General features: G+C 38.5%; 1 protein-coding gene across 6 annotated transcripts in view; it reads left to right on the top strand.

Annotated features, from left to right (window-relative positions):
• Positions 1-14,635, top strand: part of PCNX2 (pecanex 2) — a 158,575-nt gene that overhangs the window by 32,302 nt on the left and 111,638 nt on the right. For all 6 annotated transcript variants that reach the window (XR_005819063.1, XM_040554128.1, XM_040554131.1 and 3 more), the window contains 4 exons: positions 5,241-5,376; positions 8,665-8,807; positions 10,115-10,268; positions 10,357-10,389. Coding sequence is in view for 5 of the 6 variants with exons in the window: in XM_040554128.1 (XP_040410062.1) it covers positions 5,241-5,376; positions 8,665-8,807; positions 10,115-10,268; positions 10,357-10,389 (466 nt within the window). In the remaining variant the exon portion in view is untranslated. The remainder of the gene's footprint in view (positions 1-5,240; positions 5,377-8,664; positions 8,808-10,114; positions 10,269-10,356; positions 10,390-14,635) is intronic.

Below are 14,635 nucleotides of genomic sequence, written 5' to 3'. Positions count from 1 at the left end.
GAACCAAGCAGATCTCATTGCTACAACAACTAAGTAAGGATGCATGCACAACTTGCTGCATTCGTAGTGCCTGCAGTGCCTGATAATATACTCTGCAAGGCTTGCCTACATAGTGTCTCGCTTAATGAACATAATGTGTACTGCTGCTCCTTTTGCAGTACTTTGCAAAACTTAAACAGTGGCCTTATATCTTTTTCTGTCTGTTATGTCAGTAAATTAGTGCATCCAGCTTTCCCATTCTGTAAACTTGTGTACTGTATCTTATTATTGTTAGGGGTGGTATTTTTGTTAGCTAAAAAAATACCAAAACCACTCCCTAAGTCCTGCTGGATGAGTAACAAAATGTGAACAAGATTTAAGAGAGACTTAATGTTTAGTTTGCACTTCCCTCAGCTGTAATCACTAAGGGAAGTTAAAATATGCATTCTGAGTTAACTTTACTCTCTTTAAAACTGTTAATTTCTTACCAAAATAAGTGAAGATTGCTGCTGCTTATTCAGTTTTTCCCTATTTGCTGTGACTGGGCTTCTCACATAATCATCCAGTCTTAATGCTGCTCTCACTATTGCATATTTCAATTTTCTTATGTAGTTTAGGTTGCCTTTTAGTTTTTAAGTTGTCTTATTTCATAGGACAGATGGCAGCTGTAAATCATGGGCTGCTGGAAAAGGCAATTCCCACAACCAGTGGATTTGGTCTTAGTGCCAAGTCACACAATAGCCTGGCCTGGTTAGTGCTGGCGGTTCTGCGGTGGAGGCCAGGCGAGTGGACGTGTAGCAAGAGGTCTGGGTGGTGAGGTGTACAGATGATGAGGAACATGAAATGGCAAGGAAGGCATTTTAGATGAGTAGGAGAAAAGCTGCTCGGGTGGCAGTAGGAAGACATCAGCAACGGGATCGAGTAGCGGAGGTGCCGTCAGGGAGCTGTGGGCTGCTATTAGTCTGGGACTTCCAATCTCACTTCAGACAGCTGTGTTCGTGCTACAAGCTGACTGTTTCAAAAAGGCACAAGAGTAAGGGCTTCTGGAGTTCCCAAAATGTTGTTAGCACTAGCTGGTTGTTGTACAACCAGATTACTTGGGTATCAGTTTGAGGTATTTTGAACACACCTCAGATGAATACCTTGGAGGTGATTGTTCATGAGGTGCGCTGAAAGGGAGCTTCCCCCCTCTGGACTTCACTCTTGTTCACAGCCATGGCTGCTTGTACTTAAGAGTGGTGTTTTAGTGGTTATTTCAAATGGCTTCAACTGTATTATTATAGCGGTAGATATTTATGTTGCATGTTGTTATGCTTTGTAGTGACCTAGACAGCTGCCTGAAGCAATTTGATGGGATCTTTATGGTTTTGTATGCAGGAGGATGGCTGTTTGCTCTTGCAACTATTGTGACGCTACTTACAGGGTTGCCTGTCCTAATTTAACTTTCTCCTATATCAAGGTTTAAAATGAAATTTAGCCAAGCCTTGCAAAACAACTTTATTAAGCAGGGAATCCTTTGTAATTGTGTAACGTGCCTTTGTAATGAGCTTACCTTGAGAGGTGTTCAGACTCGAGGCTAGCTAATCCTTAACGAAGGGGATGACTCAGGCTGGGTTATATTTGAATAGCTTGAGCTAAATTGACAGCAGTGTAAGGCATATGTACATCCTGTCAAACAGTAACCTGAAAGGGAGAAGGAAGATTTTTCCAGTGCTGTGTAGTGCTACTAAAATACTTCTAGTGTTGTATGGTTGCTCAACTAGCTTATGTTTATTGTGTTCTTACAAAACTGAATTGTGAGCCAGGAAAAAATTCCTGGCTTTATGACCATTTATCAGTAGAGGGTGCTATGTATCTTTTGCATTCGATCTGCATAGTTTGTATGTTTACCAAAGATATTTTTAGTTATTAAATTATTATTCAAAATTTGGTTCAATTATACCTTTGCTTACATTAGCAGTATGGTTTACCATAGTAGATCTTGATAACGTTAATTTGATTCTGCAAACGAACAGATTTTCTGTTTAGTAAGATTCCATGTTATACTGTCATCAGCTTTGTTATAGTGATTTTATGATTAGAGAGTGCTCCTATTCATGTATGGTAATAAATGTATGGAATATAGTTTATAGGCTTACAAAAACACAAACACCACCATCACATTTTTTTCTGGTATTTGCTTTCAGTGTGATAATGCCATCAGATGAAATATGTGACATTTAAGTAGCTGTGTAAACATCAGGGAGTTAGCAGGTGAATGTGAGGAGGAGGTTGTGTGGAAAATAGGAATAAAGAATAAAAAAACTAACAAACAGGAGTTGAGGGGAACAGAAAATGAGGAAAGAGTAAGAAAAGATACAGAGATATGAGGCTGATTAAATAAAAGGCATAGGAAGCTGACAACTGCCAGATGACAACTCCCAGTTTTGAAATTGTTGCTTTGGTGGCTCTGTCTTTCCATCTCCAGTGCCCTAATTGCCTTGTCAGGCCTCTAAAGTTTCAGCTTTTTCCCACAGTTAGTGTCCCAGCTGCTTGTGGCTCTTCTGCCAATTGCTGGTAGGTGGAGCTGTGAATTTTGCTGCTGAAAGCAAACAGAAAACAGACTGCGGGCTCTTCTGGCTTTTCAGTTATCTTCAAGTCTGGTGGGAGAGAATTTGATCTCCAAGTTTATTCTTGGAAGAAGTCTTAAGAGCAAAATGATTTTGATTTCTGAGAACTAATAGAGGATAGTACCAGGGGAATATCTTGGCGTATCCATCCATCACTCTGCCAGTTCCATTCTTGGTAAACATGGGATAAAAGACATGGGCCAATTAAGAAATGCTCTCGACTCTATTTGGCTTGTGTAGAAAGACAACTAACAACACAGAAATTTATTGAAGATAACTCTTCTCTTAGGAAGATATGAGTAGACACTCTTCTATTCCCTTGCTGTGTTTTTGGTCACATTTTTGACAGGGATTCCTGAAGCAGTGTTCCTGAATGCCCTGAGCTACGCTTGCCTTTTTCCTGCTGTGAACAGCGAATCCCAGGATCGTGCTCACAATAGCAAGGAACAGGACAGCTCATCTTAGGGAAACAAGGCAATCAAACTGGACAAGGTCACCCTTCAGTAGGGCACTTCAAAATATGGAAAAGGCTTCCTTCATTAGCTGTTTTGAGGAACTTTTCTTCCTGGGAGGTGTGCCTTTAGGCTTCCTACCCAAATCTGTTGGTTGAGACCCAGGCTCTTGGATCAGTTCACATCACTTCTGTATGGTTTCATTATTATCTGTTGGCAAGGTGCTATACAGAACCCATAAAGGAGATGCATTCTTATGGAGGGCTGGGCCACCAGCTGGATAGCATTGAGCCAAGTCCTCATTTCCTAATACTGCCCACAGGGAGTGTGACAGCTGTCCTGACTGCGTGGAACAGATCCTGCTTCTGCCTGTAGCAGGAGGAGTGGGGAGTGCTGGGGGAAGTCATTAGGGTTAAGAACATGGGGTGCTTTCATGTCTGCTCATCTGATAGCTCTGCTGGAGTGGCAGCTGGCAAATATTAGGTCTGGCATCCAAACCTGCTACCAGTTATGGACTTGGTTTAAAAAACAAACAAAAAACCTACTGTGTGTCTCAGAGTGCAAAGGCAGGATGATTCCTCTAGTGACAATCTATGCTGCTGGTATTCCTGTTGGTCCAGACAGAGCTATCAAGTCCTGGTGGAGACAAAAAGAGAGAGTATGTGTGTTTCAAGCTGTTGGTGTGGTAGTTCAGCCCTGCTTCTAAGCAGTCCAGACACTGAACCTTGTCCTAGCACAGCACTAGCCATTGCAGCTTAAGTTAACAGCCAGTTACGTTCAGGACAGCCACAATTGTAAAGCTCCTTTTGTTGGGTTTAACAAGGGTTTCAAGACAGGCTTTGGGAATTGTCCCCAGAAGCAGGGAAGGTTGAGTTTGCTAAAATTAATAAAGTTGCCTGGGGGCAATCATAGGATATGCAAGATAAGTTTTGTTTTTGCCCTGGCACAGACTTCTTGAGTGACTGTAGGCAAATGACTTCATTTTCTTCCTGCTTGTCTTTCCTTTATGGAAAATGGGAACAGTAGATATTGACTACCTTGCATCAGGTAAAAGCTCTGAGCTGCTTGGATACAGAAGTAGTAAGAGCCCAAGGCAGGCAAGTAATGAGCTCTGAGCAGGGTCCCTGGTGTATCGACCCCACTTGGAACAGCATGAGCAACAAGTATTCAAAATAAATCTTTTCCACAAGTAACCATAATTTAATTTCAGTGTAGTTCTTGCTGAGACCAAGTCAGTCATGCTGTAGTAGCTTACCATTTTTGCAACCCGGCAGGTATTGCTGCTGTAACTGCGGAGGATTTCCTAAAGTAAACTATTTCAGTGCTCTACCTATAGCATAAAGCAGTCAATGTGGAGATGAGGGGGAATCATCTTGCTCAGGGCTCTCCCAGGGTGAATTTAGGCTTGGTGCTGGGGATTTCTGAGCTCGCCGTATGTGAATTATTGATGTATTGCCATCTTGTGAGGGCAGAAGGAAGTTTCTTACAGCCGGAATTCTCACTAAGTAAATTAATGCTTACCAAATTGCATCTGGGACAAAACTGGTTTGGTACCTAAATAAACCTGGTTTAAAGTTAATCCAGTATCTTCACAGCAGCTACCCTGTGGTTCTGCACTGTGGATATGCAGCTTTTGACCTGAATTATGGGAGCAGGTAAACAAGAGGTAAACTTTCACAAATAATCTATTAATAATACTGGAGAAGTATGCTTGGGAGAAGTAGAGATTTGTAGACAACCAGGAAAAGGAATGGCGTTTTTCTTCCAGAATTTATGTCAGTATTAGTGGTCGGTCTTGGAGTATGCCACACTGATGTTCCTGGAAATAACTTCTGGACTGGGAGTCACGTCAGGTAACTTCAGATGTTTATTGCACAGATAGCCAAATCTGGACTTAACATACAAATTCCATCTATTGTCAGCGGTCAGAAAAAGGCACTTCTGAAGTGTGAGTCGTTGTAGGTGTTCATCTCAGGATGAGAAAAATCACGGTATGGAAGTGTCTATTTCTCTGCAGTGGATGTAGACAATGTATCTAAATTTGGGTTCTATCTGCTGTGGGCCTGGGCTAGATTTCAGGTATGGAGGCAGAAGGCCCCATGTCCTTTGAGCCAACCTGTCTTCCTCTGGTAATGTTTTAGCAATACTAGGAAAACGCTGCTTTGTAAAACAGTCTTTCTGTTCTCCCCTTTGTGTGCAGTGAGATCCAGTTCAGCTCCTCCAGTACTACCACTTCAGAGAGCCAAGAGCCATCTTCGGGGGATCAAGCAGCAAGTGCACTTCAGCAGCAGCTCCTCCTCATGGTGGCACGAAGGACCCTTTCAGAAACCCCACGGGTACATTGTAATATCTCAGTTTCTAGCGTTTTGATAAACTGCTTTATAAACAAATGCTGCAGGCTTGTTGCTGAGACAGTTTTGTTGATATCCTGTGCTTTTTTTTTTTTTTTTTGCCTGGTACAGCTCATGTGGGAGAAGATTTATTTTACGCTGATAGATGCAATTCAGCTGCTTCCTACTGACACTGAGGGGTGTCCTAAGAGAAGAGTGGTGTTACTGGTTTGAAGGGGCTCCTTGTAGAAAAAGAGGGTACACAAGGGAGAAATTGCTCTGCAAAACACAGATCTGCAAGCTGTACTAGAGACTTCATCACCTTAAAAGTTGATCTTCTGCCTAACTTCATTTGAAAGCAAGAGCGCACAGCTGTTAGGTTGTTAGACGCACCACCAGATTTTAATAGTATGACATGTTTACTTCGGATTCATTAGTTTCCTAAAACCTTATGTCTGGTTTCCCTTTTCTGAAACTGGCAGCCAGGCTTCTGGATGTCTGTTGTGGAATGTCAAAGCCACTTCCCTCAATGCAGTTGCTAAAAGAAAAAGGCCCTCAGAGTTCAGTTTGCATGCTAATATGTGGACGTATTTGAACTTTACAGTGTTTGGGGTCTGACCAATGGCTTGAGGCCATTGGTTTTACAGTTCCCTTTTGATAACTTTAACCTTCTCTTTTCTTCCACAGCAAGTTCTAGTTTGATATTTATGTATAACCTCAAAATGCCAGTTAATTATCTTTCATCTTGGAATTTGAACAGAAACTTTAAGCTAGAAACAAATTATATAGAGGAATTGTTTTAAATTAAAAATCTGGTAATTGTCCCCGTTCGTTATGTGTTTTTCAGATTTGGACAGACTTCTATCTAAAGGCTCAGATGTTTTACAGATATTTGTAATCTTGTAAAATGCCTGTAAATTAGAGAACAATTATCAGTCTCTTTTGCTTCTAGGAAAACTGCGTTATTAAGAAGTAAGGCATATTGCTCAAGATTACATAGCAAGTTCGTAACAAGGTCAGGCAGTAATTTCAGAACTTCCTGTTTTATGATTTATTATTAAACGTGAAATCCTGAGTCTATGTAAGTCAGAAAAAGTTTTGTCGTTGATTTCAGTGAAGCTAGGATTTCAAGCTGTCTCTGACACTACATAAATTTATGAAGTTTTATAACCATTTTTTTTTGATATGAGGCACATTATACTTATTGAACAGCTCAGAGCTACTCAGTTTCCCAAATGCTGCTCAAAAATCTGACTCCGGCCCAAGTACTGCAAGCCTCATATAATTGACTTTATCCAAATATTACGGTTCCTAAGGAACCAAAACTTTTCATTTATGCACTCAGTTAAATAAATGTTAAACTGTTCTGAGGAGCAAGCAATCAGTTCTTCAGATCTTTTTAATAGACTCTTTGCCACTTTTTTTTGTGGATTTTGATTTAGTTATAGTGAACAATCTAGGTTAGAAGAGTGGAGCTAATTATTGCAGTTGATTGAATTTCATGTTACTTTCCGGTGGGACAGAGAAGGAAGACGGAACGAAACTGCCAGAATAAGCGAGCGCAATATTTTTAAGTAAATTTTTTCTTAAAGAAAGTAATCTAACAACTTTTTTGAGTGATAATAGAAATACTAAAATTTTGCATACCTAAACTAATTTAGATTTTAATCACCATGATGGAGGGATTGCAACTTGTCTTATTGCTTTTTCAGTTACTGGAAGTTATTTAAAAAAAAAAAAAAGTGCTTAGCAGTCTCGCATCCCCTTGCAAGTCTGAATGTTCAGCAACATAAGTGAGTTACTGTTCTTTGCTGTTATCAGCTGTTACTAGGCATTGCATGGATGTACACTTCTAGACAAGGAGGCATGAGATAAAAGCATAAATTTGGATTTTTCTCTGAATCTAGGGCATTTTAGCTCATGCTTGCCAGCAGACTGAGGGTATTAATGAGTCTATTCGTATGACTTGGCTGACATACAGCCATACATTAAGCCACGTTTAAATTATGTATAAAATTCCTTTTTCTGGAAATGGAAGAGTATAAATTATTCCAATAATTTAAAATAAAAAATTAATAATTCCTTTGTGCAGGGAGATAGGTCATTTAAAAGTCTGTATTTTGCTAACAGTTACAATTCAAGATGGTGATCAATTATTTCACTCAAATTAAAAGGAATGTTGAGATTAGAATGGGGAGGGCAAACACCAAGTAGTTGACTGTGGAAAGTGATATTACCTAAGAGACCATTTACAAGTTAGAACTACTGGATGTCTTTAGGATAGTATTAACTTTCCTAGTTAGAGAAGGAGCTCTAGCATAGCACAAATAATTCTAATGTACACATTGCATGGAGATCCATAATATAATTATTATCTAAGTTGATTAATTATGTTTAACAATAGCGGTGGCTAGAAAAAGGTTGAACACTTCTGGACTTTATGCTGATTAGAAATCTCAGATAAGTCCTTGAAGGCAAAATAAGTGATTTTTGTTTCATAAAATCAATTATCGGTGTGCTCTGGAGTTTGCAGAGGGTTTGTGTTTTTTTTTTTTCCTGTTGTTTAGCTTTGCAGGCTGGCTGATAGTCTCCAGATAAGCCTTCTTCCTCGCAACTGTTGGTGAAGCAGTGCAGTTATAGGGTTAGAGAAGATCTGAAATGTTCTAGTTCAAATGGGGCAAGAAAAAAAGATGTTGAAATCTAACAGAAGCAATATTCAAAAAGAATTACTTATGATTATGTTGGTAAGGTTAGAGACTCTTAAACTAGTGGTGAGCAACTTGGGGATGCTCACCTGATGTGTTATTAGAAGCATCTTAGGAAAGATAAACAAAGCTGTGTTGTATAAGAAGAGTTAAGTCATGCTTCTAGATCTTAAACCTTACTTGAATTTGTTGGTTAAAATCAAGTATTTGTCCTATCATGGGTAGTTTTGTGTTGTGCTGTAATGGGTCTGACACATAGAAAAAAACTTTAAAAACGAACTTTAGACAAGAAGTTGCGAGTAAAGGGGATTTTTTTAAAGGAATATTTAATATTTATGTTTAAAGTATATATCACTGTTGAGCTCCTCAATTGATATAGCTTCTGTCCATCTGCAAGAAATTAAGCTGGTGTGATATCTTTGTTTGTAATTTAAAGTGAAGAAAATAAATATGTTCTCACTATCCCTTTTAGGAGAAAAACAATCTGAAACTTCATGTAAATTTGGCCTTTTAAACATGTGTTTTGCTGGCAGCCATATGTCAATGTGAAAGAATGTTTTGTGTATTTCTGGTTTGTTTGTTTTTAAAGCAACCTAGTCAGGACCCTGAGGATTCTTCAAGTTCTTCAGCACAACGGAAATTGAACAGGCAGTTTTACAGATTTATTATATTCCCTGGTAAATGGATTAAAATCTGGTATGATCGGCTGACCTTGTTGGCGTTGCTGGACCGGTAAGCTTTCTTCATGCAATTCTACGTAGTATTGCAGTGTGGGGCTCCACATGTCTGTAGAACAATGCAGACCACTGAAGAAGAAAAAAGTGAGCATAGTGTTAGTTTCATGCTCAGGTTGAGCAGGTAAATGCTTGTTTTCTTTAAGAAAATATTTTCCTTTTGAGTTGTTTTTGGTGGTTCTCACTGCCCTTTGTCTTCAAGAGAGACTTTGGTTCATGTGAGCACCAGGCCTATGGAAGAGTCCTTAAATTTGACTCCCAGCTGTAGGATCCAATGGTTGTGAGCTTTCTAAGGAGAAAAGCAGCGTGTTGTGCAAAAACGTGGAAGTGGAAGGGTTCCAGGCTGTTGTAAGACAAGTATTCCAATCTGAAATTAAAAAAAATAATGGAGTGGTATTCAGAAGAGAATCTTTCAGTGGCTGCTTCTCTTCTACTTCAGTTTTATTTGTTTAGAGAAAATTTCTTGTCTTGGCATCTCTCATCCTTCCAGTCCCTCTGTTTTGTATCAACTCTTTTGGCAGCACCTTTTGCTAGAAGACCTCATGTGGTAATCTTTTGGACTACTAAGACCTTCAGACATATTAGCCTGCATGCCTCATAGTCATTACTCTCCTGTCTCTGCTTGATTCTTCCTTTTGGGTGGCTTTTCCACCGTATATACTAATATGGGTTCCACAGCAGAAGTCTCAGAAGACAGCTTTTTACATGCTGAAGAAATCTGGCTGTATAGTCAAGGAGCTTGGGTCCAGAGCAGATACTTTTTTTTTAAATCTGTGGTGTCTTACCACTATTTTGATTGCATGAAAATTGTATACTGATAAATTCTTTTGTAAGAGCCTGAATATTAACTTTGTTCTTTCAGTCAGCTTCCATGTTCTAAAAGAACAGATAAAATGAATAAAATGTAAGGTGACAATTTTGGTCTTTGATCTAATTCTTTGTTGTCAGATGTACATTTTCTCATTAAATGAATGTCCTATTTCCTTATTTGTTTATTTTGATAATGGTGCACTTGAATACATTCAAATCACCTCCATTGTGGAATTCTATCTGGGAGGTGAGGTAGGAGGGTGCTGATAGTCTCTTCTGGGCTTCAGTGCATGTCTTATCTACATATTTTAGCTGTCACTATGGCTTAGGTCTTTGGCACAGGGGTGAGTACTGTTAAACATGGAGATGTAGTTTCTGGAACAAAACCTCAGGTCTTTTACAGTCTGATAGCTCCAGCACTGACAGTTTATATCAGCTGCAAACGGACCTGCCCTGCTGTAATGAGTATATAAATATATTTTTTTATTCACATAGGACAGAGGATATAAAGGAGAACGTACTTGCTGTCATCCTTGTAGTTCTCGTTTCACTTCTTGGATTCATGACTCTGAACCAAGGCTTTTGTAAAGACATCTGGGTTCTGTTGTTCTGTCTTGTTATGGCCAGTTGCCAGTATTCTCTCCTAAAGGTAGGAAACAAGTTCATATCCAATGCTGACTTCTCTTTTAACTTCTTTGAAGGCAAAATCCTGTAAGCAAATTTTTTTCTGTTTTCAGAGCGTTCAGCCTGATCCTGCTTCACCAATACATGTAAGTCTCTGCCAGTAGAACAAGTCTTTCTCCCTTGTTATAACGTGTGTATTGTGAAACGGTTGTTCAGTGAAACAGGAATAAGTAGTTTGCTGTTCTAGGTGATTTATGGAAATGAAAAAGATACCGCCTTAAGTTATTTGAATTTGTTACTGCAATTAGAAAAGTGATTTTTCTTTAATATAAAATACGTGGTTAAAGCAATGTATCTGGACCAGTTTGCTGAAATTCAACATTGTGGCATCAGGCCAGCATTTTCTTCACTTTCCTTTGGAAACAGTTAGTGGCTGAACACAGCAGTTGTTCTGGATTAGCACCTCAGTCATTGGTCAGTTGGGACTTTTTTGAGATAAGGGATTTTATTTATTTATTTATTTTAATTTGGTCGTAAGTTTCAGTAATATTACTAGCTCATCAAATGGTGTAGATTTTGCCTTTGTTACAATATGGTCACTGTTCCAGTGCCTGTGTACTAGAGAAAGGACCAAATCTGTGGGTCAATGCAGGCTAAGGATCTGTTAAGTTTGTCTGCTGAGTGTATTCTGAGAAACTGAACTCTGACAGTGACACCACCTTGAATGGAGCCAGTTCCTTGCTCAAATCTATTTTCATTATAAGACTGATTGGAACATCAACGTACAGCTGAAACCTAACCACTACATCTGTCACGGTTTCTCAGTTCTTTTGATTTGCTGGTCTTGGGACACGTTCCAGTAGTGATGTGGTCCCTCACTTGCTTTTACACCCTCTGCCCAGATACTAATGTTTCTTACTTTGCTCTTTGAATGTTTTTGAGGAATCCCTCTCTTCTTCAGGGCTCCAAAACAGCATGTTGAAAACTGGAGGTCTGTTTGATTATTTCCCTTTGGCAGGGAGCAATTACTTTTGTCAGTTTAGAAGCTTGAAATACAGGCTGAACTTGAAATTGAGGTTATTTACAAGTGTATGCTGCACATCTCACTAAGATGGATTGTAGCTGATTCTTAATTTCTCTTCTATGCCAGTTGTTATGGGGTGAACTTACAGTATAGTTGGCTACAATGCATCCACAGGAAATCCATGTCTGTGTGAAAAGTAGGGAAGGCTAATGCACAGCAACTTCATTTAAAGATTCACTGCATTCATTATGGTGTAATATTTAAAATTAGTTTAAAGAAATACTCCTATCTTAGTGTAAAGCCATTTTTTGTTGACTAAAATCAATTTGTCAGTTCAAGTAGTACGTGTTAAGACATACTAATGGGAACCATAATCAAATAGTTTGCACTTATACACACATTAGTAACATGCACGTTTGCTTAAAGTGAGTGGCAAACCTTTAATCAAAACTTCATTATAAACGTATCTAGCCTACATTTTTTATAGCATTAAGGACAAAGTAGCTAATGAAGTTTAATAAGAACACTTTTTGTGCAGAATCTGGGTTTGCATTTCAGACTTGCACAACACTATTGTTACAAGTATTATTCATCATATTGTATTCTGTTCATCATGTAACACTGCAGCAAAGTAACAGTAGACATATTTCCATCTTCCATAGACTTCTCTAAAACTTATGGACAGTTTCTTGCATACTCTATAGCGCACTATAGAAGAGCCAATGGAAATAAAACGCAGTTTTTTCCACACAGGGTTTAAAGATGGAAGGCATTATAGACCAAATTAAAATAGAAGATTAGCTATATCTACATTGTATTACATAATGAGATGTAACATATAATAGGTATTTGTAAAGGCTTGCTTGAGCTAGTGAGTGCTATGAAGAATAAGAGAACAAGAAGGCAAGAAAAGATACTCCTTGTACTGTTTCATGATTCATGTGACTACATTAAAATTAAAGAGGATAACATCTCTTGATGTTAATGTGAGGATGCAGATCAGCATGGGCATTAAAGAATGATCAGTACCATGTCCATGAATGAAAATGCAGATGAGATTTTTCAGTGTGAAATGAACTATTGGCAGCTACAGATTCGCACACTGAATTAGTTTATAGTCTTGAATTCATGAGTAGCCTCTAATGCCTTATGTTATCCTTGTGTGCCCAGGAGGTTCGAAATTTCTTCTGGGTCTCTCACAAGCAGGCTTTCTTACTGCTTGATGGGACTTTTTCATTTCTAGCTTTATACCCTTTTGAAGGACTCTCTTTTTAAAGACCATCCGGTGAATTCAGAAAACAGTGTTTAGGAATGCATAAATCTTTGGCTAAACTCCTTCCAAGTGCCAGTGTATTCATATCATGGTGTTGAGGAAAAGGTAGTTGACTAATTCCTATGAAGTCTGGTACAATTTTTTTGGAGAAAGGTTCTTTCCCCTCTGAAACTCAGAGCTTGTCATGATGACAGTATTAAGACAATAATCAGTGTTTGAATCAGAGACTGTAGCTGTCACAGCATTATATGGGGCAAGAAATAATTCTAACTCAGATAATAATTTGAATTTTATTATCACAAATCAGTGGAATATATATAGTTCTACTCTGATCAACTTCAGTGTTGAAGTTGGAACTTGTCGTGTTCTACAGCACCAGTCCTACAGCTTATACTTGCTACCAGCATTTATGATAGCAGCAGGTTTTGGAGTCTTTCCTGCTTGTTGCAAGATGAGAGCATAACTTTCCTGTCACCCCGTGCTTTAGCCTCTTCGGGTCTGGTTGACTGGGAGCTTTAAGGTTTCTCTTCACACAGGGGTATGTGGTTTTGTAATGGTGAAAGTCTGGAATAGCCTCTTCACTGCAGTGATGGGGAGCAGAACGTGAAGTTCATTTCAAATATGAGTTTAATCAGTTTATTAACAGCATAATGAAAGAGACGTACCAATGGCTGCAGCATATTAAATTCAGAGATCCAAGAGATCCTTGCTGTGTGCATTTCAAGATTATAGTCAAGTGGCTTTGATAACTGCAGATTTCTTGGTATTGTTTAGCAGCAGCAGCGGCAAATTGGCCAATAAAGGTTGTGTCTGTAGTAAATAGCTATATAAAAGGATCATGAGAGCTTGTCTGTAAATCCCTCTAAGACACCTGTATAGCTCAGGATCTAGTTCAGGTCTACAAAGGCATTTGAGCTTTGAAGGATTACAATCAAGCTCTTAATGAGATCTACTGAATCACTTTTATAACTTCGTTGTCTTGGTCTCATTACCTGCTAAAGCAGTTATCTAACTCAGTTTGGTAACTACCGTAGCCAGTTTAAAGTGCTGTATGGGATTTAGAAGAACTGTTTTTAATTTGTTCCTGTATGATTTTCTGTTAGAACCAAGGACACACATTTTTCTTCTCTATAAAGTTTTCTGTCTGTCTTCTTGCATGTTTGCACATAAGCAAAAATTATTAAATATCTTTCTGAAATTTCCCTCGTCAAAATGCTTTGCAGTCAGAAGTGCTATTTTACTTTGCACTTGAAGTGTTGATGAAATCGTTCTACCTTTGTTGAAAATTTTCATATTTTTATCAAAACATAAGATGTACCAGTGCTGTTTGTAGGATATGAATGTGTTTCTGAATTAAGAAATGTGACCTTGAAAAATTCAGTGATTTTTTTTTTGGCAGAGTTAAAGGAAAGCAAGATTTTTCACTGATGTTTCTTAGTTGAGAAACTACTGTTTGATAAATTAGATCTAAAATATAAGAGAAACCCAGATTTACTATTTAAATTCTTCTGAAAGAGGATACAGAGCAGAGTGGTTTCACCAAGATGAAAATCATTTTTGTATGTGAAAATTTGAAGAGCTGTGTAGCCAGTGTCCTTCCAAATGCATCAATGCTCTTTGGTTTGCTCCTGTTGATCCAAGAGTACACAGTAACTCCATTTCAGGATTCTGTCTTGTTCCCTGCTGCCACTTGAAAAATAAGGAAAGTAGTATTTATTCACATTTTGCAGGCTGTTCAGACAACCTTTCAAAGCTTCTCACTCAATCCTAACTAGCATTGTTGTTATTAGCATGTTAAGACTGATCTATTTAGCCATAAGAGTTAAATATTTGCTGTAAACCTAATTGAGTATGTCGGTGTTCTGCTTTGAACTGAAAGATGTTTGGATCTGAACCTCTGGACTTCTAGTCATCTCAGTCTTACCCAACTGCTTTCAAATAATTACCATGCAGAAGTAAAATCTGGGTTCCATAAGTCCAGAGATCAGACCGGACTGTAATATCACAACAAAAGTCCTTGGTTTGGAACGTGCATCATGCTGTAAGTCATTAAGCAGTTGTTTAGATGCAATATTTACCAGTTTATTTTCCTAAA

The sequence above is a fragment of the Cygnus olor genome, chromosome 3, assembly GCF_009769625.2.
Source record: "Cygnus olor isolate bCygOlo1 chromosome 3, bCygOlo1.pri.v2, whole genome shotgun sequence".
Taxonomy (NCBI): Eukaryota; Metazoa; Chordata; class Aves; order Anseriformes; family Anatidae; genus Cygnus; species Cygnus olor.
The sequence above is the reverse complement of the archived record's forward strand: the minus strand, read 5'-3'. Positions and strand labels throughout refer to the sequence as shown.